General features: G+C 39.2%; 1 protein-coding gene across 1 annotated transcript; it reads right to left on the minus strand.

Moving 5' to 3' along the window:
* Window positions 1–27,346, minus strand: FAM162A (family with sequence similarity 162 member A). Its single transcript, XM_058731193.1, has 5 exons — window positions 27,159–27,346; window positions 8,448–8,570; window positions 5,753–5,861; window positions 2,673–2,781; window positions 1–259 (listed from the first exon to the last, which is right to left on the minus strand). Exons 1-5 carry the CDS (start codon window positions 27,190–27,192, stop codon window positions 167–169), a joined length of 468 nt encoding a protein of 155 aa, XP_058587176.1. The 5' UTR covers window positions 27,193–27,346; the 3' UTR covers window positions 1–166.
* Window positions 27,347–27,762: the final 416 nt, after the last annotated feature.

The following is a 27,762-nucleotide window of genomic DNA, read 5'->3' on the forward strand; positions in this document are numbered from 1 at the left end:
TCATTTTTTTAAGGAAATTTATTTGTACCACTACAGCAGAAATTTATGTCTGTGTAAACCATACTTTCATGAAACAGATCCTCATACCATATTCTTCTTAATAACAGGCTAATTGCTGCAACATTATTCCTGCATTTTCAAAAGCCAGCCAACATGGATACCTCTGCTACTCTGTTTTGGCCTTCATAGCTGCTTCCTCTCTCAGGCGAGCTTTCTTTTCTAAGTTCAGGCTTGTTAAAGACTCGTTTCTTCTGACAGCCTAAAGTGAAACAGATTTGAACAAGTGATTATTTGTGTGGGTTTGGGGAGGATGTCATTACCCTGCACTCATGTCAATAGATTAACTGTGACAGGGCATGCCCACAATGGTCTGCTGTGTGCACATTGGGCACAGACACATCCTCCCCGTGCCTTCTGCTTCCTCTAACGCTTCACAGTACAGTAGCCCATCCAGTCAAGCATGAGAGAAATGCTGCACCTCTACCTTCTCTTTCTGGCATGTTTCTGTAAATCTAGCCTCTTCCCTTATAATTAATTCCCTTATCTTTTCCCTTTTTTCTCTCTTTAGTATTAATACCTTTTTGTTTCCATTTCTATCCTTTCTTTCCTTTCACTTTTTTTTGTTGCTACCATTTCTCCTATCCTAACTCATTTGTATATTTTCATACCCTTCAAACTCCTTACTCCTCTTTTACCAAAAATATTCAGCTTTGGAGATCCCAGACTTTACTAAATACTACGACTGATGACTCTCACCAGTATCTATCCCACTACTCCAACCTGTGGGAGTAAACAGCAGTGGGGGAGAGGCAACCATTCTCTTCCCTTGTTTCCTTCCACGTGACCTATTACATGCCTGTGAAGCTTACATAAGCCGACCAGTTTCAGAAGTTTTATACCAAATAAGTGAAACTAGCACCCTATACATAAGGTGGAATTTTCTTCTGTGTAATTTCACATGTAAAGAATCAGGTATGGGAAGGGGTAGGAGAATGGGAATGGTACCTTGATGGTAAGGACAGAACATACAATGGCTAACTTCTCTCTTCTATATAGCATTAAGTCTAAAAGTTCTCCATTCTACAGTACCATTTACCAACTTTTAAGAAGTGGATAGTTCCATGTAAAACAAATGAAACGGCTTTCTGGTACATAAAGGAGAGAAAAGAAACTCTTAAAGTACATGGCATATACCCTAGGATGACACTAGAGGAAATCCCAGGGGATAACTTGTTTCTAGAGTATTTAGACTCAGCTTACTATAATCAAGTATACAAAACCAATACAGACTTCTTAGAATTCCAGAAGCCCCTACGTCCTGTCCACATGCTTCTGCAGGTTTCAATCTGAGAACTAAGCATGAGAAGTCAAACAGGAAGTCAGAAGAAAAACTGAGGTGGGGCAGGAACAGAGATGTCTTGGAAAGAACTTCACCTAGTCCTGCACACTTGTCCCTCATGCTCCCATACGGTCAGCCTAAATGGTCAGTATTTTCCATTCCAAGAGTCTGAAGAGAGCCAGATGTTCATTTCCTTTTACTCTGCACTCACTGGGGATAAGGAAGTCAGTTATCACTGGGTTGGCAGAAGAACCTTTTTAATACTTTATAATAGATATAAGACATCTCTTTCCACATGGAAGTTGTGATATATAAAATTAGACATAGTATTAAAATAAGGGTTTGACCAGTCCTGCTGCATATAAAAAAAAACATATTTTAATCACAAGATAGTACTATGAGTTTGGGAACTTGAAAAGTTGGCTCTACATTTTTATCCTGCCACTTATTAGCTATGTGACTTTGGGAAAGTGATTTAATAGCTCTGAGCTTCAGGTTTCTCTTTTATAAAGTATGGATACTAAGAGAACCACTGCTTAGGTTCTCAGGGCATTGTGGTGATTCAGTGAGTTTAATAGTACCTGTGACATAATGAGGACTCAATAATTGGGAGCAATTTTACTATCAACCTCAATTAGACGGGTCTAGATTCAAACTGTACTCTGCCATTCAGGAGATGGGCAAGTGAGAAAAGCTTTCTAAGCCACGTTTCCTCATCTATAAATAAGGTGCTAATAATAGTATCTATTCCGCTGTGCTGTTCTGAGGTTCAAATGAAAGAACAGCCAAGTGCTTAGAAGACAGTGAATACTCAATTAATGATAGCTATTAATAATGATGTATGTTAAAACAGATTTCTGGACTTGAATACCTTTGTACCTGTTTAGGAGCTATGGTCCTTACACATATGGCCCACTGTGGCTGAGCTTCAAGTAAAGAATGGTGACAAGAATGCTCACCAGGGTTAAGGCAGTTAGAGTGTGGATAAATAAGCCCATGTACCAGGAGTGCGTTATAGATATGTAGGTGTCATCATTAGATACAACAGTGTCATTTTTCTTGTTTCACAATTTTTTATGACATCTGTGATAACCATTTTTTTTTGTTTACTTCATGCAAAAATAATTCAGTCCTTCACTTTGCCAAAGTTAGGGTTTGCTATTTATCCCCAGACAGGATATCCCAGGTTTGTCCCTACTGTGTCTTATTTTGTTTCTTATCATTTCTTGTGTAGAAAGTAACCAACTCTTCGCAGAGACTAAATGAGGGTCAACCCCTGATTTCCTCTAGATCCTTTGTAGAAAACAGAGACAGAGAAGAAGTCCACTCTCACCTTCTTGCCCTCAATAACCATCAAGATACATCCGGCCACTGTCAGGGCAATCATTACATAGCTGATCTTCACCCGGAACTTGTTCTTTGCAGCATCAAGCATCTCAAACCTAGTAATACAATGAGATCATGACAGACAGTTAACATTTCTCTTTCTGAAGTTGCCAGTAGGAAATAAGCTCTATGTCTGACAAGTCAAAAGTGGAGTGGTACCCATAAATATAAAAAAGATGTGAGACCTGGAAATCTTGTAGGATTTGGGGGAGGATGGGGAATTTTCATAACTCATTTTAAATTTACATATAAAATCCAACAAGATAGCACAAACTTAAAGAAAAAGAGAAAAAGTGTGAAGACAGAAAGTGGATCCAGGAACAAAGGGGAAAAAAAAGGGGCAAAATGTATTAACCTATGCTTGCTATGCTCGTCCCCAATTTTGGCTTTCAAGTTTCACATTAGCAGCCAATGCTAAAAGTGAAACCGGAAGATGTTTCTCCTTGGGGTTCTTAAGAAGATGCTATGTGATACAATGATTGTCTGAACAACATCCTGACAACAAATACTGCAATGAGCTTCATGAGTTTCATATGTTTCAACATGAATCACAATTCAGACAGAAAACAAATGTGGGAGAGAGTTAAACAATGTGCTCTTTATACCCAAGTTTTTGCTTTCTGCCTTGAACCAGGAACAGATTTAATAATCTAAATCTAATACTTCTAATACTTAGATTTAGAACCAGGAATAGATTCTAGACAATATGTGCAACAGAGAAAGATCCTTTAAGCAATGCTTCCTTAATGTTTACCTTTTAACTAATGTTTTGCTAAAATCGCATGACAGTGAACTTGAGACTGTGCTCTTTGGCAAGTACGTCTTTGAACCTGTCCACTGAATACAGACCCATGTGCCTTAACAGAACACTGAGGGTTGGATTATCATTCTTGTGTGAAAACTAAGACGCCTAACAAGGAAGAGTCTAAAGAGAAGGCCATTCCACCTTTGTGATTCTGTATGGAGGCAGTGAGTTGCAGTTCTATTACATGAGCCTGGTAGATACTCAGGGCAGCGTATGAAGAGTCTAAATGGGCCCCAGAGAGAGTAATGGCCTACTCAGTAGGGATGTAGATAGGAAGTGATTATCTCTAGATGATGGGATGGGAGTGCTAACTTCCTTCCTCTCTTTTTCCCCCCAGATTTTTAATACACATTACTTTTGAAATCAGGGGGAAAAAAATACTTTAAAAATGCTTGGAAGGAGGCACAGTGTCCAGGCATTGCAGGAGGCAGAACCCTGAAAGCATACACACTGTGATATAAGAGCTGGGACCCAGTGAGGTGGCAGTGTGAAGGGAGTTCTCTAGGCACTGAAACTGGGCCTGCAGGGCAGTGGGAGGAACCAGGGACAACTGCTAAGGACAGTGAATTGCTCTGTTAAGAGTATCTGAGAGCTCACCAACCACAAACTAAACTACCCATGCTGACAATATTTTATGTGAATTGGCATGGATATGCCAGTCTAAAGTGCTGCGATACTCATGAAAAGAAACATATTTTACTTTTCATTACAAGAATTTTTCATTCAAAATATTTTACATTAAAAGAGCAAGATGCATTTAAATAAGGCCATGAGGTTGCCCTCCCACAGAAGCAATCAGAGTGGGCAGTGCCTGTTCAGAACTACCAGCACAAGGATGAACTCTTGCTCAGGCCCAGGGAAGAGCATTCTATGGTGACTCACTAGGTAGTACTTTGGGTTTAAGGGGGATCTTGGAACCACCGGCAAGGCAGACTGAAGAAGGTGTTCCATGGCAAAGTCTGCACAGCACCTATTAGGGCCATGGGTATACACCAGCTTGTTTTCTGCTGGAATATTCAGGAAGAAATTAAGACACAGGCAGGAACTTAACATCATTCTTATTTCCAACTTGCTCTTATTTCCCAGGAGAGTGCACTGTCATCTTATCTAAGAAGGACCAGGGCTTTCCTGCTGAAGTAATTTTAGTGAAAATAATGTACTATTTAATTTGACAGACAGAAGTAGAACGGCTCTGTTAAAGCCATTGTAAACAAAAAGCAAGTAAGACTTCTCTTCCTGGGAAAAGATGCCCTGAATGAACTCAGGTATTTTAAAATCATGCCTTGGAACCTGAAACCAGAAGTTCCAGGAATAGTTTCTTGCTAGAAGGGAACATCTAAGAGCTTTTTTCCCAACTCCCTATCAGTAAAGATGATGATGCCCCACAGGGGAGATGGCATCTACTTCTCACAATCTCTCTTGGCTGAGATGCAAACCAATCAGGGTCTTTAACATCAGGAGGCTGGAGCAGTGGTTCTCAACCAGGGTTTCGTTTTGTTTTGTTTTGTCCCCCCAGGGGACGTTTGGCAATGTCTGGAGACATTTTTCATTGTTACAACTAAGTGTCACTGGCATCTGGAGGATGACCGAGCAAGGATGCTGCTAAACATCCTATCGTGTACACAACAGCCTCCGACAACAAAGGATTATCTGGCCCAAAATGTCGATAGCACGGGGATTGAGAAACCCTGAGTCAGAGGAATCTATACTTATCTCCAGACTCTGAAAAAGTCCCAAGATCTCAGCCACAGCTGGGTTTAAGAAAGTTGGTGATAGGAAGCACGCTTTCCGGGATCCCAGAAAGAGAATATGTTGTTCTTAAATACTGTTATGCCTTTGGTTGAATACTTGGGTGGATTTTATAGAATATAATTATTGTCAGTGATACCTAACTGATATACCTAGATTAAAAACAAGCTAAAAACAGTGAACATCACTGCTTAGTCAGATTTCTGTAGCTAGGAGAGGAAATCAATCAGTTGACTTTTGAGTACTTGACAGCTCTCCACTAGGTGCAACATAACATATCAATGAGAAGGCATGGATTTTCCAGCACTGTTTTTATTGCAGGTACTTGCCAAAGAGGAAACATTTACAGAAGTTAAGACTGTTCTAGGATTTGGCTGAAATGTTTTCAATAGGGACTCAAAGGAACTGTTTTTCCTTTGAAATGGATCAGTGAGAAATAAAAGCTGCTTACAACCCCTAAGTTCAGCACTCACGAGACAGTCTCTGGGATTTCATCTTCCTTTTTGAAGCGACCTGACCATATCAGGATCTTCCTCTCCCAATGTGTAGGTTTGTGTAATGGCACTCTGTGGCTGTAAGTGTCTATGAAAAAAACAAGACAAGACATCTTACTTATTTGAGGTTATGACTCTCAAATTTAGCAATTAAAAAGTGCTATTCGTGCTTTTTAGCTATCCACTAAACAGAACCGTTGAGGAACCTCAAGCGAATTAGAGCTTTGTTTGAATGGAATTTCTTAGGATGCCGCATTTGTCAAATGAGATTCAAAAATCTGTGAAGGGTGAGGTAAAATAAAAGCATTATTTCGACGTTTATTTATTTTGGAGACAGAGAGAGACAGAGCATGAACGGGGGAGGGTCAGAGAGAGAGGGAGACACAGAATCCGAAACAGGCTCCAGGCTCTGAGCTGTCAGCACAGAGCCCGACGCGGGGCTCGAACTCACGGACCACGAGATCATGACCTGAGCCGAAGTCAGCCGCCTAACCGACTGAGCCACCCAGGCGCCCCTAAAAGCATTATTTCCTAGCAGTTGAAAGTTGAAAGAACACCATAAGCAAGTATATAAAGATAAAGATGAACTAAGAAGGGAACAATGAGAAGCTTATTTGACTTCAGTAGAAAAAGAACAAGGTTATAAGGTAAAATAAGATTATCAAAGATCCTGAATGCCAGGCTAAGCTTTTTAAACCTGATTTGGGAACTCTGAAGCAAAGAAGAAGTTAATGTTTTAAAAGATTAATCTGCATAATAGATGGAAGAGAGAAAGGAAGGATAGGATAGAGTGGGCAACAAGTCCAAACAGGACCTTGTAATACAACAGTGCGGTGATATGGTCCGAACTGGAGTTGGAACGGTGAGAAGAGAGACAAAAAAGTCAATCTCAAGATGACTGAAAGAATTTGGAGACTGATTAAGACAAGGAAGGAATCAAATAGCCTCAAATGTGAATGAGCAAGACAACAATAGTATTGTTAACCAAAATCAGGAGACTGAAAAGAACCAGTTAGGAAAGGAAAAAGCATGGATACCATTTTATATCTATCCATTGGGTCTAAATTTACAACATCTGAATAGGTTTCATGAATTAAGTCAAAAGCAGAGATAATCATCAGTGCAAAGGGAGAGCCAGTGAAGATGATTAAGACCCAAGAGACTGTCCAGGAGAAAGAGGCAGCAGACGAAAATGAAGTGGCCAAGGAGGCGGATGAACAAGAAAGGCACACAACCACAGACTGTAAGAGAAAGTCTTTCAAAAAAATAAATAAATAAAATAAAAGGAGAAGTCATTGAAGATAAGGAGCAGAAAAAGTTAGGGAATCACAAAATGTTAGGGTTAGAAGGGACCTTCAGAGATAATCTCATTTAACTTCCACGTGCTGCCTACATCTCTCACAGACAGACCATCTCCTTGACTGTTACCTACTCCTTCATACTCCTTCCCACTGCCACATCATCGTGCTGTGCCTCTTTCACTTAACCAGAAGGCAACAGCAAAGGGAACTGGGAAGTCACTAGGAAAAAAATCCATAAAGAACCAAAGGTGAGAAAAGAGGTTTAGAAGTATAGAAATGGTATTGCTGTAGTTTTATTTTTTAACTCTCCCAGCACTTGGCACAACTCTATAGTTGTCGTTTTTTTTTTGCTTTCTTTCCATTGTAAGTACATTAAAGATAATTTGGGAAGTATAGATATAAAAGTAGAAGATAAAAACTATCCCTAATTCTCCTGTTGTAGCATAATCACTATATTTTTACTTTGGTAGTGTTTCCTAAGTCTTATCCCTGTGTGTGTATGTGTCATTTATATGTATATCATTATGTGCTTAAACACGATATAAAATTTTGTATCCTATTTGTTCATGGACATAATGACAAACATTTTCCATGCCAGTGCATGGTATTTACAAGCACCATTTCCAACAGCTGTACAATCTCATCAAGTACATCTAACATACATAATTAATCATTCCCAGATTATTTGACATTTAGATTTAGTTCTCATTTTCCTATTATAAAAATGGGAACATCTTTACACTCAGAGATTTTCCACATTTGGGGTTATTCCTGAGGATAGATAACCAGAAGTGAAACACCAGGTTGAAGGATATAAACATTTTTAAGCTCCTGATAACTATTCTTTGAGGATAGTTCTTTTCCATTCACCAAGACCTGCCTGACCAGCGTACACCCATGAAGAAGGAACAAGCAAATAGCTTGTGGGACCCTACAGTTTATATATTATGCTCCTTGTTTCCACAGTAGTGACAGTGACAAGGGTTTGAGTTAAGAATAGGAGTACTGATGGCTGAAATTAATGCCCAAGCCAGAGGCTGGTGCTAGTTATATTGTATCCCAAACATTATTTCCTAATGTGGTTCATCTTTGGGGTTCCTAAAAGATAACTTCTAGATCACTATTTACTTTGGTGCATCCATTCTCCAACAAAAAGCTCCAATCTAATCCTGGAAATAAGAGATGAAAGTGACAAGTGAGGAAAAGGAAGAAAGCTTTGCTACATGTGAGCCAATAATAGTACAATTTGGGAGGCCTCAACTATAGGACAGGGTATGACAACCCTGCGATGACTTGTCTTTTAGGTTGTTTTGATTCCAAGTTGTTCCATTCATCAGGAGCTTCCATAACTGGAAAAACGAATACATACTTACAGGGTGGAGCTTTTGGACTTTCTTGTGGTTTGGTGCAAAATCCATTTATTCTCTTCATATCAGAGTTTCTGGTAAGTCTTAGAGATGAGGAAGCCTCTCTTTCAAATAACCTAAAATAGCTTCCTAGAAAAAGACAGGAAAATGTTTCAGAGAAAGAAAATCTAATGGTGTCTCAAAATAGGAAATACCTACAAGGTTTATATTTCATTTATAAAAATTAACTCATTTAAAAAGTGAATATACTACTGTGCATGTAAGATACATATATTTAATTTTTTTAATGTTTATTTACTTTTGAGAGAGAGAGAGAGAGAGAGAGAAAGTGTGAGTGGGGGAGGGGCAGAGAGGGAGGCAAGAATCCCAAGCAGGCTCAAGGCTCTGAGCTGTCAGCACAGAGCCTGATGTGGGGTTTGAACTCACAAACCGTGAGATCATGACCTGAGCTGAAATCGGATGCTTAACTGACTGAGCCACCCAGGCTCATACATATATATATATGTATATATAAGATACATATATTTAAAGTGTGATCCTTGGTGCTGTTTTAAAATATACATGTTTTGCTCATCAGGAAATTAGCAATTTGTAATATAAACATTTTATCAGCTGTTTATAAAAGTACTTCTCACACGTATTTTGTCATAACAATGCTCCTGATGGAAATATTACATATTACAGCACTGAGTTATTTAGGTAAAGATTAGAACCTCTCACGAGTGATAAATCAAGATGCCAAATTGCCAATATGACTCTGGTATACTCTGGGTAGGGGGCTGCAATGGCCAGCAAGGGGCTCTAGAAAGCCTTGTTTTGCCTAAGCCATAATTCCCCAACTGGAAATCAACTTCAGGTATAGTAATTGTGTAAAGTTTTTAAACTATATATTAAAAAATGTATAAAGCTATATTATATATATAGCTAATTTTAAAATCTAAATTCTAAGCACACTTAGAGATCAGTACTATAAATCTCCATGCACTCACCACCCAGTGTCAACAATTATCAACACATGGCCAATAAATAGTTTCATCTGAACACCCCTCCCTACTTCCTACTGAATTATTTTAGAGCAAATCCTAAACATCCTATTAGTTCACCTATGAATACTTCAGTATGTATCTCACAACAGCAACTTTTCAAAATCATTATCCAGAATACCATTAGCTCAACTAAAAAATATTTCCTTGATCTTAGCATATTATGATCAAATATTATATTTCCCCAATGGGCTCATTTTTTTAATAGTTGATTTATTCTAAATAAGTGTACATTGAATATGCCTTATCATTTGTTGAAGAAACTACATCATTAATTCTATAGAATTTCCCTCATTTCAGATTTTGCTGATTGTATCCCCATGGTGTTGTTTAACATATTCTTCTAATTCTTTTTCCTCGTAAACAGATTTTTGAGGCTTCATCAGATTTAAGTTAGAATTTTTAGGAATAATATGCCATAGGTGGTACTGTGTTCTTCCTACTGTATCTTATCAAGAGGCATACATCAATTTTATTTTGTTAAGATTTATCAGTAGATGCTATCAGTCTGACTCATCCCTTATAAAGTTCTCCATCAATCTTTCATTTAATGTTTTTATCAGACATTGATGATTGTTACCTAGATCTATTGTTTCATTATAGAATATAAAATGGTCATATTCTACATGAACTACTGGATTATTCTAAGGTAAAAGTCCACAGGAAATGTGGAATGAATGCTTGATTCTTTCCATTTGCCAGTTTCAAACTGATGAACTGTTTTCCTTGCAGCCTCCACAGGCGACCTTTTGTTTAAAAATAACATAAGGAACGCTTGCATTTTAACACATTATGTACTCCAGCCCATTTCAGTCATTTTTCTTTTTGATGCTCAGATATTCCCATTTTTAGCCACTAGGGACCCTTCCAAATTGGCTCCTGAGTACTTTCAACATGTGCTCAGTAATCATTGATAGCTTCCCTACTTTCGGACATGATGCTCCAGATTTGTTTTGAATGCTTCCTGTCTCTGATTTAGAATCAGACATTCCTTCAGGGTGCTATGGTTTTTAAAGAGGAAGTATTACTGGGTTTGTCATTGTTTCCATGCCTTCTCAGTTAACAAAACTAGGAAATACATTCATTCCTAAAACAAATGTATGCCTAAGAATTTAGTTTTGGTTAGCCATTTTCACCTTTAGCCTTAGCATGAAATTTTTAAATCAATCATAATTAATCAGAATTCTTTTTTTTTTGTGTGTGTGTGTTTTTATTTATTTTTGAGAGACAGAGCATGAGCAGTGGAGGGGCAAAGAGAGAGGGAGACACAGAATCCGAAGCAGGCTCCAGGATCCGAGCTGTCAGCACAGAGCCTGACGCGGGGCTCGAACTCATGAACTGTGAGATCATGACCTGAGCTAAAGCCAGACGCTTAACCGACTGAGCCACCCAGGTGCCCCATAAATAAATCGGAATTCAAAGCAGAAAAAGCCAGAAATACTTTTGATGAGTGAGAGAAGAAAGGGGAGTGATTCTGAGTATGGGGGTCATAGTACAAGGGAGACCGGGGCTGATAGGATTCAGAATCAGAAGACCCCTAGGGTCCTAGAACATGGAAAAAGGGGAGCACTATGAAGTACAATGGAACAGAAAAGAAATTTGGAAAGACACCAGTGATAAATTTACTAGTATCCTGGCACTCTGTGATGCTCTGGGTGACAAAAAAAGTAATGCCTAAAAGTTGTCTTTAATGCAACCAAAATGTTCCCTCACAGCTTTATGGATAAAAGCTCTCAGGTAAGTTCAAGTAGTTTTTAAGATCTATTTGTTAGTAGACAGTCTGTCTGTACCTTTGTAGTTCCAAACTCCTACTTGGATGTCTTTGTAGCTTCAGAGTTGGAGCAATAAGGGGGAGGCAAGAGAGGGAATAGGAGTAAAATACGTTTTTTTCCCCCCAAAGCTGACTAGAACCACGATTTATTTTTTTTCTCTTATGTTAAAAAAACTTTAAAAAGTTTATTATGTTTAAAAATCTTTAAAATTATTTTAATGTGTATTTATTTTTGAGAGAGAAAGAGACAGAGAAAGAGAGAGAGCACAAGCGGGGGAGAGGCAGAGAGAGAGGGAGACACAGAATCCAAAACAGCCTCCACGCTCTGAGCTGTCAGCATAGAGCCTGGCACGTGGCTCCAACCCACGACCTACGAGATCATGACCTGAGCCGAAGTTGGATGCTTAACTGACTGAGCCACCCAGGCCGCCCCTATTTATTTATTTTTGAGAAAGAGAGAAAGATAGAGCAAGCTAGGGAAGGGCAGAGGGAGGGGGAGAGAGTCCCAAGCAGATTCCACACTGTCAGTGCAGAGCCTGACTCAAGGCTCAGACTCACAAACCGTGAAATCATGACCTTAGCTGAGATCAACAGTTAAGCATCCAACTCTTGGTTCAGCTCAGGTCATGATCTTGTGATTTGTGAGAATGAGCCCTGCATCAGGCTCCACACTCACACCATGGAGCCTGCTTGGGATTCTCTCCCTCTCTCTCTCCCCCAAAATAAATAAACATTAAAAAAAAAAAATAAATGTAACAATTTAAAAGATATTACTATAGACTTAAATGGGTATATGTTTATATTTGTGTAAAGATTTTTAAAATAACACTTGATACATAACTCCATTATCATAAAACTAATCCTTTTAAAGTGTACAGTATCATGGTTTTTAGCTTATTCACAAAGTTGTGTACTGATCACTACCATCTAATTCTAGAAAATTTTCATCATCCTAGAAAGAAATGCCAGATCCATTAAGTCACTCTGTTTCTTCCTCCTTCCAACCCTTGGAAACCACTAATCTACTTTCCATCTCTATTGATTTGCATATTCTGGAAATATGGAAAATTTTTGATGTTTTTTATAAATAGAATCATGTAATATGTGGCCTTTTATTAATGGCTTCTTTCACTCAGCATGTTTTTAAGGTTCATCATCCATGCTGTAGTATTTATTGTTGTTTTTTTTGTTGTTGTTTTGTTTTATTTTTACGGACAAATTTTATTCCATTGTATGGATACCCTAGACTTTGTTTATAGTCAATGGACATTTAAGTGGTTTCTACTTTTTGGCTATTATGAAGAATGCTGACATGGAAAATTATGCACTTTTTTTTTTAATTTTTTTTTAAACGTTTATTTTTGAGACAGAGAGAGGCAGAGCATGAACAGGGGAGGGGCAGAAAGAGAGGGAGACACAGAATCCGAAACAGGCTCCAGGCTCTGAGCTGTCAGCACAGAGCCTGACGCGGGGCTCGAACTCACGGACTGTGAGATCATGACCTGAGCCGAAGTCGGACGCTTAACCGACCAAGCCACCCAGGCGCCCCAATTATGCACTTTTTGAACAAACATTTTCATTTCTTTGGGGCATATACTAAGGTGAAATTGCTGGGTCATACGGTAACTCTGTTTAATCGTTTGAGGAACTGTTTTCCAAGTGGTCACATTTTACATTTCCATCAGCAATGTTTGAGGGTTCCAATTTCTCCACCTCCTAGTCCACATTTATGTTTGTTTTTTTTTTTAACGTTTATTTATTTTTGAGATAGAGACAGAGCATGAACGGGGGAGGGGCAGAGAGAGAGGGAGACACAGAATCGGAAGCAGGCTCCAGGCTCTGAGCCATCAGCCCAGAGCCCGACGCGGGGCTCGAACTCACGGACCGCGAGATCGTGACCTGAGCTGAAGTCGGACGCTTAACCGACTGCGCCACCCAGGCGCCCCCACATTTATGTTTTTTAATAAAAGCCATCTTAGTGGGTGTGAAGTGGCATCTCGTTGTGATTTTGATTTGTATTTCTCTACTGGGTAATGACGATGAGAATCTCTTTACTTGCTTGTTGGCTAGTTGTATATGTCCTTGGGGAAATGTTTATTCAGCTTCTTTGCTCATTTCTTAATTGGGTTGTATTTTTATTATTGAGTTGTGTTGTCTGATGTATGACTTGCAAATATTTTCCTCCATTTCATGGGTTGTCTTTTCACCATCTTGATGATGTCTTTTTAATACAGAAGTTTCAAATTTTGATGAAGTCCAACTTATCCTTTTTTTTCTTTTGTTGCTTGAGACTTTGGTGTCATATACAAGGTCACAAAAGCCTACTCCTACGCTGTTGTCTGAGAATGTTATCGTTTTAAGTTCTAACATTTAGGCCTGATCCATTTGGAGTTAATACAGGTATGCTGTGTGTGGAAGGGATCCAACTCCATTCTTTTGCAGGTGAATGAATATCCAGTTTTCCCAGCATCATTGGTTGAAAAAAGCATTCGTTCCCCTGTTGAATTATTTTGGCACAATATAGAAAAAATTGAGCATAAATGTGAGGGTTTATTAGTAGACTCTCAATTCAATTCCACTAATCTATATTCCCTTGTATTCTATCTATGTTCTGTGTTAGCTTAGTGGCCACCTAATCACTGAACAGACATCCTTAAATGCCTGCCACCAAGAAGTTTGCCAGACTTTGACAAAGGGCTCTGTGTGCCTGTTGCAGCATGCTCTAGGGTGGGTGAGGGAGAAACTGTTCCCACTGAATTAGCTGAGTTGGGTGAAAAAAAGGCAAGCCCAGTGAATAGGTGTTTCCAGGGAAGCTCCAGACAAGCCAAAAGTAACAATTCTCAGGGGTTGTGGATTTTAGGGCGCTCCAAATCCATTCTGCCTTCTTCAGTGCCTGCTAGAACTCCTGGTTTTCATTAGCTACTGTGATTGACAGGCTACTGGTTTTCAAGGCCACTGTGAAGCTGACAGGACAAAGGAAACTGTTAAAACTATTATAAAGCTTGCTATTCTTACCATGATTAAGTCATTTTTCTTGGATAAATACTACTCAGATTACCACAAGCCTCTGGTTATTTTCTAGAGTTCTGAAAAAGTTGATCTTAAGAATTTTTGGTGGTGTTTTCATAGTTTTTATATATAGGAGTGGATTTTCAGAGGTCCTCTTATGTACCAGAAATTGGGACCTATGTTTATGTAAAGATTTGTGGTTATTTGCTAATTTCTTTCATAAGGGTATGCATTTTTTCATTTTCTAATTATGTAATCCCAGAAGGCCTTGCCCAGGTCTGGGTAACCACCCCACCAGTGCCACCTAGTGGCAGTAAGTGTGCACCATAAGGAAAGTAGATAAATTACAGTATAATTGATTTCCACACCTTTCCTCATTTTAAATGTGGACAATGTAGTATTTACTGCAAATTGAAAAACAAATGTGACAGCATTTGGCAAGATGCTTGAAATATAGCAGGCACTCTAAATTTTAAGGTTTTTTTTTTGAAGCACTACTTAAAACAATAATTTTCAAAACATTTCCATAGCACTTTTCAATTTTACCCCTAAAGTGGTCAGAATTTCTGACCATTTTATGCTAATTTTATGAATGAAAATATTCTATAAAACTTTTCAATAGTTTCTCATAGCTCTCGGGATTAAAACAAAATTACATAATGCTGTGATTCTCAAACCTCAGGGTGCACCAGAACTACCTGAATGGGTTGTTTAAACACAAAGCACTGGGGACACGTACCTTCAGTTTCCAAATCAACAGTTCTGGGGTGGAGGCTGGGAATCTGCATTTCTTACAAGTTCTTAGGTGAAGCTGCTACTGCTGATTTGAAACTACACTTTCAGGCCCACTGTGTTTGGGGTTTTAAAAATAAAAAAACTGTGCTAAAATATACATAATGAAAGTTTACCATTTTTACCACTTTTAAGTGTACAGTTCTGTGGCATTAAGTACATTCACACCACTGTGTTACCATCACCAACATCCATCTCCAGGACTTTTTCATCTTCCCCAGAGGACCCCTTGTTTAATGTGACCTACAAGGCCCCATCTCACAGCATCCTGCCCCATTCCCTTCTGGAAGGCACTGAGACAGAGAGGAACAAGGTTAACTGGCAGTGAGCTACAAGGTCCACAGGAAACAAATTATTTCCTTAGGTATTGCTCTTCCCCATCCCTCTTAATTAGAACAGAGGCAGTTTAGCAGAATAGAAGACAAGGTAACTCTCAGCTTAGTTTGGGTAATGACGATAAGGCAAAAAATGATAACAGGTACACCTACTTACTACCAGTCAGATAAATCCATGTTTGGAGATACTCATTCAACAAATAATAACTGAGTACCTACTATGTATCAGGCATTGTTATAGACAACATATAAAAGAGGTAAAAAAAATCGATGCTAATAAAACTTGCATTCTACTGGAGAGAAAGTATATGCACATACATATATACATACATTGTTAGACAATAAATGCCAAGAGAGAAAAAAATGAACACTGGGGACATGACATAAAGTGAGGTGTTTATGTGCTTGGAATGGAGTGTGTGAGATTTTAGATAGACTACTAAGGTAAGCTCTCTTTGAGAATGCCACTTTTGAAGGAAGTAAGGGAGCTAGCTATGCAGATATCTAGTGGCAGGATATTCCAAACAGAAACAATTTAAGAGCAAAGGCCCTACAGTGGTTCTAGGAACCACAACGAGGAGGCCAGTGTGGCTGGAATGGAGTAAGGGGAGTAAGATTTGAAGTGGAGCTGGTGGTGAAAAATAGTCACTTGAAGGCATGAGAAGTTTACCTGGATCAGAAAATATCTGCCAGCTTTTTCTTACTACAACTTCATACTGGATGCCAGTAATTTTTACCTCTCTAAAGTATAAATGCTGTTCAAAACATATGCAAATATGATATTTTACACATTAGAAATAACAAATGTAAAAAAAATTAAAACTGAAATCACTAAAGAAAATTATGAAGTACTTAATGTGATTTTTTATTCTGCAATTACAAAAAACAAAAGCATAAAAAAGTTTTAGGATCATTAAGATGTCTTTTCTTCCTTTTCTGTCTCAAAGAGATAAAATATATTGCCCTACAGACATCCAAGCCAGAAATTTTCCATCCTCTGGTGAATTACAATTAAAAAAAAACATACAAACCAAAAGAAAAATGGCCCTTTAACCCTCTGGTTGCACTTGCAGCCTGCCCCTGGCTGACCAGTTCTGCATCCCTGGGGCCCTAGCAGGAAGTCGAGATGAATCCTCCCTGCCGCCTCTGAGGATGTGACTGACAAATGGCTGGTTAACCTAGAGTGGAGGTTCTCAAACTTTAGTATGCATCAGAATCACCCAGAGGACTTATAACAGATTACTGGACCCCAGTTTCAGAGTTTTTGATTCAGTATGAGAGGTCTGAGAATTCCCATTTCTAACAATTTCCCAAGTGATGCTGCTACTGTTATTCTGGGGGCTCACAATTTGAAAACTAGTACCTCAGAGGTTTTACTAGGAGCTGGAAGCTATAGTTGGTCAGCTGGGATGAGGCTGGTTCAAGTACTGGCTTTTGCCTTGTTTTCCCCTCCTTTCCATAAAATGCCTTTCCAACCTCATGATAGACAGTACAGAGAGGTAGGGATCCGTTTTTCTCAGAATCTTTCAAGACACTCCTGGAGTGAATCATCAGTGATGTGACATTAGACATGATAAATGGAGGTTCAATGAGTGCTGGGAGAGGAAGAGACTTTTAGAAGATATCTAATTTAGTGTCTTATAACCTGTATGAAAATCAGGTTGCAAGTGTTGCAAGTATGTTGCTAACTATGAAGTCTGCTAATCATCTGCTTAAAAATAAAATCATGGCATTTGTCAAAACCCATAAAACTATACATCACAAAGAGCTTTTAACATATGTAAATTTTAAAATATCAACCAGGATGTTGGGAGAATCCAAGGATGGAATTCAGGCTGTGACAAATGTGTCAAACTGTATTAGAAATGTATGACATGACCTAACTTCACAACCTTCAAGGTGGGGGAAAAAGAAGCTGACATGAGTAACTTTGGAAAACATTGTTGTGGCTGGAAACTGTACCAAAGATAAAAAGAACTATACATAAACACTGTACTCTAGTTGGCAAATTTGTTTCTTACAGGAGCATGGATTAATAATCCTGAAACTACTTTACAAGTATAGTAGGATTGAACAAATAAGTAAATAAATGGTAGGTAATGGGGGTGCCTGGGTGGCTCAGTTGGTTAAGCATCTGACTTGATTTTGGCTCAGGTCATGATCTCACCGTTTGTGAGTTTGAGCCCCGCATCGGGCTCTATGCTGATAACATGGAGCCTGCTTGGGATTCTCTCTCCTTCTCTCTCTGCCCCTCCCCCCTCACAATAAACTTTATAAATAAGTAAGTAAATAAGTGGTACATAATAAGAATCCAGAGAAAGAAGCTCCAAAAGCAAGGGTAGAAGGCTAGAATGGATGTGGTGCTGGATCAGTCAGAGAATTCAGTATTTACTCCTACAGGTTTATACAGATATTTATTGAAGTATATAAATATATTTATATTTCACATATATTTTTATGTATATAGAGAGATGATAGACAAAAGATATAAACACAGGGGCACCTAGGTGGCTTAGTTGGTTGAACATTCAGCTCTTGATTTCAGCTGAGGTCATGATCTCATGGTTTGTGGGATCGAGCCCCGTGTTGGGCTCTGCACTGACAGCTTGAATTCTGCTTAGAATTCTCTCTCTCCCTCTCTCTCAGCCCCTCCCCCACTCAAGAATGCAGGCTCTCTCAAAATAAATAAACATTAAAAAAATCCTAAGTGTCTGTGTATACACATGGGTTACTATACATACATGTATTTCCTAGCTCTACCTGGTAGGAGGGCATAGAATCATTGATACTTCAGTAGGAACAAGCACACTCAGTGCCCAGATCTGGATTTCTAAATATCATTATCCAGTCAAAGGAACTAGGGCTCCTTGGAGAAGAATGGCTGACTCTAGGCTGGAATACCCTGCAGTGCCAGAAAATAAGGAAGTATTCAAAAAACACAAGGATGTTTTTGGATCGGGGCATGTAAAGGAACACAGGAGCTGATTGGATAGAACCTAACCTGGAATAATTTGAACAACAAAATAATGTAGTAATAGATTATATAACTTAAGGTATAAAATATATGCATCCATATGGATATAAAAAATAGCTGAATAAATTAATAAACAAGGGAGAAGGGACAAATCTTCCTTACAGAAAAATCCCAAATACATGTAGATATTCTTCCCTCTGGGATTCCTCTCTCCTTGTGGAAAAGTGTGAGTTGGACTTGGTGACTTGTTTCCAAAGAACAGAGAATGGGAAGGGAAAAACAGTAACTTTACAAGGAAGAAACAAACTGGTCAAGGTTAAAATCATAAATCATGTGGATATCGTCTAATATGATGTAATAAAAAGGGCACTTGGCCTCTGCTAGTTATTCTTTCCTCAAACCCATAACCCTACTCTCACCCTAAGTGAGCATCAAACAAACCCAAATTGAGACATATTCTACAAAATACCTGACCAGTATTCTTCAAAACTATCAAGATCATGAAAACCAAAGAATGTGAAACTGTCACAGACCAGAAGAGACTAAGGAGACATTGACAACTATGTCATGTTGTGGCATCCTGGAACAGAAAATGGGACATCAATAGAATAGCTGGTGAGACCCGAATAAAGTCTGTCCTTTAGTTGATAGTAATACACCAATGCTAATTTCTTAGTTTTGACATATGTAGTATAGTTATGGAAGATGTTAAAATTAGGGGCAACTGGGTGAGAGGTTTACAGAACTCCTGTACTATCTCTGCAACTTTTCTGTAAATTAAAATTATTCCAAAATAAAAATGTTTCTTAAAACATGGGTACTTGGGTATTAATTATATCTTGTTTTTACTCTATATGGGTTTTATGAATATTTTATATTTACTTGATATTTAATATTTTTAAAAGTAGCAAAAATTTGATGTTATCTCTATAAAAATGTCATTCTCACTTGCACTCCAATATGCTTTTGGAATGGGACAGAGAAAGAAAGGAATGGAGTAGGAAATGTGCCCAGTTCAGGGTAGACTTAAAATGTGTAGATGAAGGTCATGTGACTAACGTACACTGATGGAAATGAGATGAGAAAATTATACATGTTGGTATATATCCTGTCACACCTTGCTATTTTCAAGAATAGTTGACATCGCCTGGGAACTTGTTAGAATAAATGCAAATTCTCAGCTCCTACCCAGACCTACAGAATCTGAGTCAGTATTTTTTTTTTTTTTTTAAGAGAGAGAGAGAGAGAGAGAGAGAGAGAGAGAGCGAGCATGTGTGCGTGCAGGCAGGGTAGAGGAGCAGAGACAGAAAGAGAGAGACAATCCCAAATCTCAAGCAGGCTTCACACTCAGCACAGAGCCTCAGATGGGAGCCTGGTGTGATCCCACCACCCTAAGATCATGACCTCAGCCAAAATCAAGAGTCAGACGCTCAACTGTCTGAACCACCCAGGTGACCGTGGGAGCCTGCATTTTTAATGAGATATCCAAGCGATTCATATGAACATTAAATTTCAAGAAGCAAACAGATACCCACATTCATTCAACAGTTGATGAGTACTTACTGTGTGCCAAACACATGGAAATGAATACCACATATTCTAAAGTCTAAAACAGTACTATTTACTCAGCCTCAGCTAGGAGCTTCATAGTAGAACAAATTCGCAGACCTCACCCCAAACCTTCAGAATCTCCTGGAGTATGGTCTAGAAAAATGTTTTAATAAGCCCTCTAAGTCATGCTTATGCATACTGAAGTTTAAGAAGCCATGCTCTACAAAAGTGAATTTCAAATTTTGCATACAACAATCACCAGAGTAGCTTTAAAAAAAAATGCAGAGCCATCCAATGAAATCCCAGTGTCTGGGAGCAGGACTCTGGCATCAATATTTTTTTAAATTCTCTATGTGATTCTAATGTGCTACCACGTTTGAGAATCGCTGTTCTTCAACACAATCAGCCAGAGTCCCTGTTGAGCACAGGTTACATGGATGACCAGGGCACCTCCAGAGCTTAATACCTAACTCTGGCAGAGTTCAAAATTCCTCTTTTCAACAACTAATTTGCTGAAAAGAAGCTCTGATTTACTTCTGACTTCTGCACATCAGTAATATGTAACTCATTACATCAAAAGTCTGGAATCCCTGTAGAGTTATATGCCCAGTTTTCAGATTTTACAAAAGTATGCGACATAGACTTCGGAATCTCCCTTCCAGGCTCCCATCGCTCACAAACCTACCTGCCTTCTTAATGAGGTCCATGCTGATGTTCTAGGCCTTGGAATTTAAGTGATGTCACGGGCCTAACTCATTCTGGCCCTGGATACTGTGCCTATCCATGCTCCCCCACAGTGAGAGTCCTTTTGTTTGCCAAACGCCCAAAAGGATTTGGGAAATAGGCAGAAAAGCTTTCAGCAGGAAAACAACAGTAACAATGGTGATTTTATACAGTAAATCTGAGTGCAGAATGCAGGACAGGCCAGGGGTGAGGAAAAAGTAGGGGCAAAGGAAGCAGGAGTAGGAAAACATAGATATGGGACCTTCCTTTTAGGTTATGTCACAACACTGTAGTTCAAGTGGTTTGTGTGAAGAAATAAGACAGCTATACGTCCTAATGGAGAGTACCTAAGAGATGTGAAAAATACTAGGGAGGAAAAATGGCAAGAGAGATCGACATTATGAACTTTGGTGGGGTGACTAGAACCCTAGTCACCCTTTGTAACATTGCTTCTATGGGAAAAAAATTTTAGAGTTCAAAAATAGATTTATAAATAAGCCTTTGGAAATGGGCCAGTTTGTTTGTTTGTTTTTTGGTGTTTTTGAAACCTGGCCAGTTTTTAAGTGGGGAGAAAACTACAGGAAAAAACTCTTTACAATTCTATGTATCTGGTGGCTAAACTTTAGTGAGATGGGGCCATAATTTGGTATCCTCCCATCTACCCAATAATGGCTATTTGAAACTCTCTTGGCCTTAGCTGTTGACCTAAATCCACTTTGTGACAGAAACAGATTCCCTACTTCTCCATCTGTTTTTTTGTCCTTCTCTGCAGGCCTATAAGAACACTAGGCCTTCCTTCACTCTAAACTAGTGAAGCATTCCATCTGTGAGGAGGGCTTACTGAGACATGTTGTGCCAAACTTATCTCACCACCTCTAGATTCTTCCCTCTGCCCTTTTCCTGCCAAATGTCTCCCTGCTTTAAAAGAAATAAACTTTAGAGAAAGTAACACTTGCTCATTATAGAAAATTTGGAAGCTTAAAAAAAAAGTATGATGAAAAAATAAAAACACCTAAAATCACATCTTCCAGGGATAACAACTTGGTGTATTTCTTCCCAGGCATCTTCGTATGCTTATATATAACATATACAATTTTCATAATCAAATACTATATCTTGCATATGTCAAAACACTTTTCCAAGAGATTAATTAAAAAATACCTTTGGTGGCTATATAACATCCAACCCATGGATATAACCTGAATTCAATCATTCCGTTGGCCAGATTTGTTTCCCAATTTCACTATTACAAAAATGAGCAGTTTTCTACACAAATCTTTGATGGCATTTCTGATTATTTTCTTATGTAGAATCCTGGTAGTGCAGGGTTAGAGAATATGAACCCTTTTAAGACCAGAACAACTGCTTTCCAGAAAGGCAGAACTGATTTACACTTTACTGGTAGCTGATGAGAACTCTGGTCTCATTATACCACAGTGGCACTGAGGGTACACTATCTTAGACAAAACAATCACTTGTTCTCAACAGTTCCTATAAATAAAAAACTAATCTCCTTCCTTTCATAGTTCAAATGACTGAATAAGTGGCATGTATTTAATTTACTATCTTGGTCTCACCACCCACACATTTTACTATAATGTTTCTTCCCTCGCTCATTTTACTAAAATTGCTCTAACATTAGTGATTTCCCTCTGGTCCCATGAATGTTTTTAGAATCTCACCATTAGCTCATTTGATTCTATTCTTCCCATCTTTGTGGCCATTTGACTCTACTAATCTCAGCCTTCTACAAGACCTCTGACCCTTCTTACCTTATACTGTTATATTCTCTCCCTTCATCTCTGACCTCTATGATGTACCTTCTTTAATGTCCTCTTTACCACTTCCTATTACTTATACTATGTCAGGCCTCCAAGATTCGGTCTTTGCCTCTCTCCTGCATTTGTCTGTCTCAGGGAGGACTCCCTCCTTTGTCCCCTAGTCTTTGACTGAGAGATCCCACATTTACTTATAACTCAATGTCACCTACCACTCAATAATTCATGACCCTCTGCCACAGCAGTATCCCTTCTTAACTTTATTTCTGACAATAGCGCAACACTCCTACAGTCCTCCACACTCAAAAACTTTAGTTTTGGGGTGCCTGGGTGGCTCAGTTGATTGAGCAGACTTCAGCTTAGGTCATGATCTCACCATTTGTGAATTTGAGCCCCGCATCGGGCTTGCTGCTGTTAGCATGGAGGCTGCTTGGGATCCTCTGTCCTCCCTCCTTTCAAACAAACATTAAAAAAAAAATTATTAAACCCTCCCCCCCCACAAAACTTCAGTCTTCCTTAAATTATCCTGTTTCACAGAGCCATACTAATTTCTTCAAAACACCTCATATATATATAAATATATATATATATTCACTTATTTATTTTTTATCATTTTCATCATCACCTCACACATAGATTTCTGTAATATCTTCACAAGCAGTAGCTATTCACGTATGTAGCAGCCAATGTAATTTTCCAAAAATGCTTCTTTGGGAACTTCCACATAAAGGCTTCCTTTCTGCCCAAATGCATGTAGTTCAAAACACTCAAAAGGCCATACCTTTTCTATTACTTCCTGACTGAACTCCAAGGTAATCCTTTCTTCTTACTACCCTTTCTCCTCCCACAACCTCTCCAGACTCATTACTGCTCCTATCTTTGCTCTTGTCTGTCTCCCGTTCGGTTTCAATGGAGGCTTCAGTAGATAATCTTAACCTATACATCTATTCCTTTCTTAAAGCCAGTGGTATGCTGGGTCATGGGGGGAGGTCAGTGGAGAAAATCCCTGATTTGTAGTGTTTGCCAATAACCCTAACCACAGCAGATTTCAAGCTACCAATGTAACATGACTAACTGTGAAATTGGGAAGCAATGTGCACAAAACCAATAGGAAATGGCTCCATGACACCATGGCAGCACTTAAAATCTTTTCTGCAGTCTAGAACTTAATATATACTGTACTACATAAGCTCTCCAGATGTATTATATAGGTGTATTTGTTCATTGTAATAAACTGCAGCCCTACCAAGAGAGGGACTCCACTCACTTTAGAGTTTTCAGAGTGTACAGGGCATATAATGTGTGCTCAATAAAAACCTGTTGGCAAGACCTGGAGTGTGTGATAAGCAAAGCCAAAGAGCACTAAAAATGGGCATGTATTCATTTAGGGTTGGCTAGCAAGAACAAACAAAATGAACAATGAAGGCGCAGAATGTACTGGAAATGAAATCGGAATGGGAGCCAGGAGATACTGGTTATGTCCCAGCTTTGCACCTGTATGACTTTTCTGGGGTCAACTCAGTTTCCTTCTGAGGCCTTAACTTTCCTCATCTGTAAAATTAGGGGGCTACACTTCATGACCTCTAAGTTATCTCTTGATTCTAATGCTGCAGAATGTCAGTTAAACTAACAAGGAGGCTCCATGGTCCACTGTATTGGTATAACAATAATGATAAAATCATTTTAAAATCTGCTGAAAAGTCAAAGAAGTGTAGGACAACAAAATTTTTCTGAAGGTGTGAAGAAACATTCTTGTAAGGCCATTCCATTCCTTTGACCTAATAATTATTCTGCAGAAATTAATAATTGTTAATTTTAAGTTTTTAATTTTTAAAAAAGCTAAAAATAATTATTCAAAGAATATCAATTGCCTGTCTACTATAAGCTGGACATTGATAAATGCTGAGGATTTAGTAAACACAATTTAGTCTTTACCGCCATGGAACCTACAGGAGTATGGTTCAGTAGTCATTTAGTTCCAAATCATTTTATCAGTGTCTTTTAACTTAAAGAGCACAGATTGCTCTAAGGAATGGATGCGAGATACAGATCCTCTCTTCCCCAAACAGGTATATAGTCATAAAAACATGAAGATAATTTCAGAGGTTCACAGGACCTCTCATCTGAGAAGGGGTCCAAGAACCACAAGTTAACAACTCTGACCTATATCTACAGCTACACCCACAAAATGACAAATTCAAGCTCATAAAAACCTATATTCTGTTTGCTAAGAAAGTACAGCAAAGATTTCCAACAGAAACATTTAAAAACAAATGTCCATCGTTTAAAGGATTAAGCTTTGGTAATTTGAAATTTCACTCACCTAGAGTATCTTATTCCAAATAATATTCTGGATAAGTGAAGCATGCCTAGATTATGTTTCTATATGATCTGCCATTCCTTTGGTTAAGGTTGTCTGATAAATCAGTCTTCTTACTGAAAATCCATTTGCACATGAATGTGTGCTTCCATTTCCCAAGTAAATCTGCATTTCATGACACTTCCATTTCACATTAAAGAGACCCAATTAGGGGCGCCTAGGTGGCTCAGTCTGACTCTTGATTTCAGTTCAGGTCATGATCTCCTGGTCATGAGATCAAGCCCCACGTTAGGGCCCCCGTACTGAATGCAGAACCAGCTTGGGATTCTCTCTCCCCCTCTCTGACCCTGCCCTGCTTGCGCGCTCTCAAAATAAATGAACATTAAAAAAAAAGAGAGAGAGATGGGGCACCTGGGTGGCTCAGTGGGTTGAGTGTATGACTTCGGCTCAGGTCATGATCTCACGGTTCATGAGTTCGAGTCCTGTGTCGGTCTCTGTGCTGACAGCTCAGAGCCTGGATCCTGTTTCAGATCCTGTGTCTCCCTCTCTCTCTGCCCCACCCCTGCTTGCACTCTGTCTCTCTGTCTCTCAAAAATGAATAAACGTTAAAAAAAAAAAAAGAGAGAGAGGCCCAGTTAGTCATGACAAACACATATACAGCACACACATATCCTATATAAGCAGCTTGAATGAAGCAAAGAGCACAAGTTCCTGAATTAGAAGGCACTTACTCATCTCCCAGTTCTAACGTTTTATGGCTAAATGATCTTGGACAACTCGTTTAACCATCTGACCTATGTTTATTCACTTGTACATTGGAGAATGAATGATAAGACTTACCTAAGAAGGATACTATAAGAAATCAATCAAGTAAAATAATGTATGTCAGAGTATTTAGCTATAAAATGGGCACAAGTGGGTGAAAAGGCAGATCACTTAGAGTTGCTCACAAAACATCAGACATTCAAAGACCCTTTGGAAAGAGTTCTTCATGTAACATTCTTAGTGGATCTATCTGGAATAAAGTAAGCTGTTCTTTTTAGCTCAAGGAATTTTGTTTTGATTGATTGCCCAATACTGAAGATCTTGAATATCAAAAGTCTGCAGAGAGGCTCTTGAATCTTTATAATGCATAAATATATCTTCAAGACAGGAAGATAAACTACTTATAAACCTTTAGTCTTAGTTCCTATGTAGTCAAAGTCACTTTAACTCAGCTATTTTAGTTTTTTTACAGAGTATTCTTTCACTTACCTTGTAACAGCTAACAGGTCAACAGGGTGTACACAAAAGAGTTTAGGTAAATTAGTTCAATGAAGCTGAACAAATTAAGGAAATCAATCTCTTTTAGTGGAGGGAGTGTTTATTTTAAAAGAAGTGTATAATATTCTCTAGCTTGAGACATGTTTTCCAGTCCACTCTCCATTGGAACACAAAATAAGCTATAGAAAGGGTTTTTTTTGTTTTTTTCTTTTTTTACATTTCTTCATTTACATTTGTAATGTACATTATTTCAATAGACAAGTTTGGAGTGATTCTTCCTTTAAAATTTGAAATAGACAGCTTTTTAGTAATTTGCTACCAAGGAAAAAAAAATCAATTATCACATCTTACCAAAGCTCATAAAGGTGACCAAAAGTGGTTTGCCCTGGTGCCTGGAAAAGTGTCAAGAGGCAAACTTTCTGATTTCTCAGCCACTACTAAGCAAAGTAGTTCCCCAAGCTCTGGTAGTTCCCCAAGGAGACAAATTAAGCTCTGACTCCAAATACCCATTACACAAATGTCTACTAGAAAAATAAACTGCAGATTCTACATAACACTTTCCCCCAAGAAATCCAAAGTACTTCACTGTAGAACTGTTTAAAAGAAACGTATCTCCCATTTTAGAAAAACAATTACTATTATTCTGTGAAACCTTAAATCCCCTTTCTCATCAGACATTAAGTGGGTAGGAAACCGAGACTCGAGGTTTTCCTTGAGAACAGAGAGAAACTCTTGAGATGGTGAGAGACTCAAGTAGAGTTATGGACGGGAGAGGTTAGGGTGGAAACCTGGATCAATCAAGCAGATGGGAGGGGGGGTGTCTCTAGGGATGGCAGGTGCCTTAAGAACTGAGCTCAGAGGAGACAGGGGATGGGGCGGGGCGATAATAGAACGGGGAGCAAGGGCTCTTTAAGTTAGTGGGAGCTGGGTGGACGGATGGCCAGGCACCAGGGTCACTCCTGGCCAACTCCAACTATCTGCTTAACAGTTGCTCTCTCAGCTTTTGCTCTCTCCCATCACTTTGGGTAGGATTCTGAGGAACTTGGGAGTACGTGATGAAGTCAAGCAGTTACCAGGCCTGGGGGAAGCTGCAGGATTCCTCAATCTCCAGCAGCCACGCTATCTTCCCAACCTCCCCCAGCCCGACCCGCGTCTCACCCGCCGCCCAGCGCAGGCTGCGCAGGCTCCCCATGGCCGCCTACTCCGCCGACCGGACTGCGCCTCGCAGGCGGTGACAGCGCGCGAGCCCGTTCAATGTCACCAAACTCCGCAACGGGAAAGGGGCGGGCGGTATTGGCGGACGGGACAGGTGGGACTGGAGGGAGGACCCAGCAGGCCGTGCGTGACGCGCGGGGCGTGTGGGCAGGGCTTGCGTGACGCACAGAGCGTGTGGGACGTGCATGACGCGCGGAATGTGCGGGCTAAGCTCCCGGTTCTCTCTCAAACGGTGCCGCCTCCGCGACGCGACTTTAAGAAAGTTGTTGTGGAGTCTGGGTGTTAGAGGCCTTTGCATTATCATTCTCTGTGTCTGAGAAAGTTTCTGTTTGAGAAGAAATGTGATCACTGCAGAACTGTGAACTGTAGACCCCGAAATCACACTGCCTAGATAAACCCAGTATTTCAATAATGTTTTTACAGCGTTTTCAATGAATATATTGCTTTTATCAAAAACATGCAATTAAAATTAAGCTCCTAGTGATCAATGGACCTGTCTTAGTGACTGTGAGCGTATTTCTCAGTCTACGTGAGGAATTCACATGTA

Source organism: Neofelis nebulosa, chromosome 5 (genome assembly GCF_028018385.1).
Source record: "Neofelis nebulosa isolate mNeoNeb1 chromosome 5, mNeoNeb1.pri, whole genome shotgun sequence".
In the NCBI taxonomy this organism is placed as follows: Eukaryota; Metazoa; Chordata; class Mammalia; order Carnivora; family Felidae; genus Neofelis; species Neofelis nebulosa.

Coding starts and splice junctions, on each gene's coding strand:
- FAM162A (XM_058731193.1), bottom strand. CDS start 27,192: ATGGGGAGCCTGCGCAGCCTGCGCTGGGCGGCGG. Junction 8,571..27,158: donor CAGCCTGCGCTGGGCGGCGG/GTGAGACGCGGG, acceptor GTCTTTTTCTAG/GAAGCTATTTTAGGTTATTT. Junction 5,862..8,447: donor AAGTCCAAAAGCTCCACCCT/GTAAGTATGTAT, acceptor TTTTTTTCATAG/ACACTTACAGCCACAGAGTG.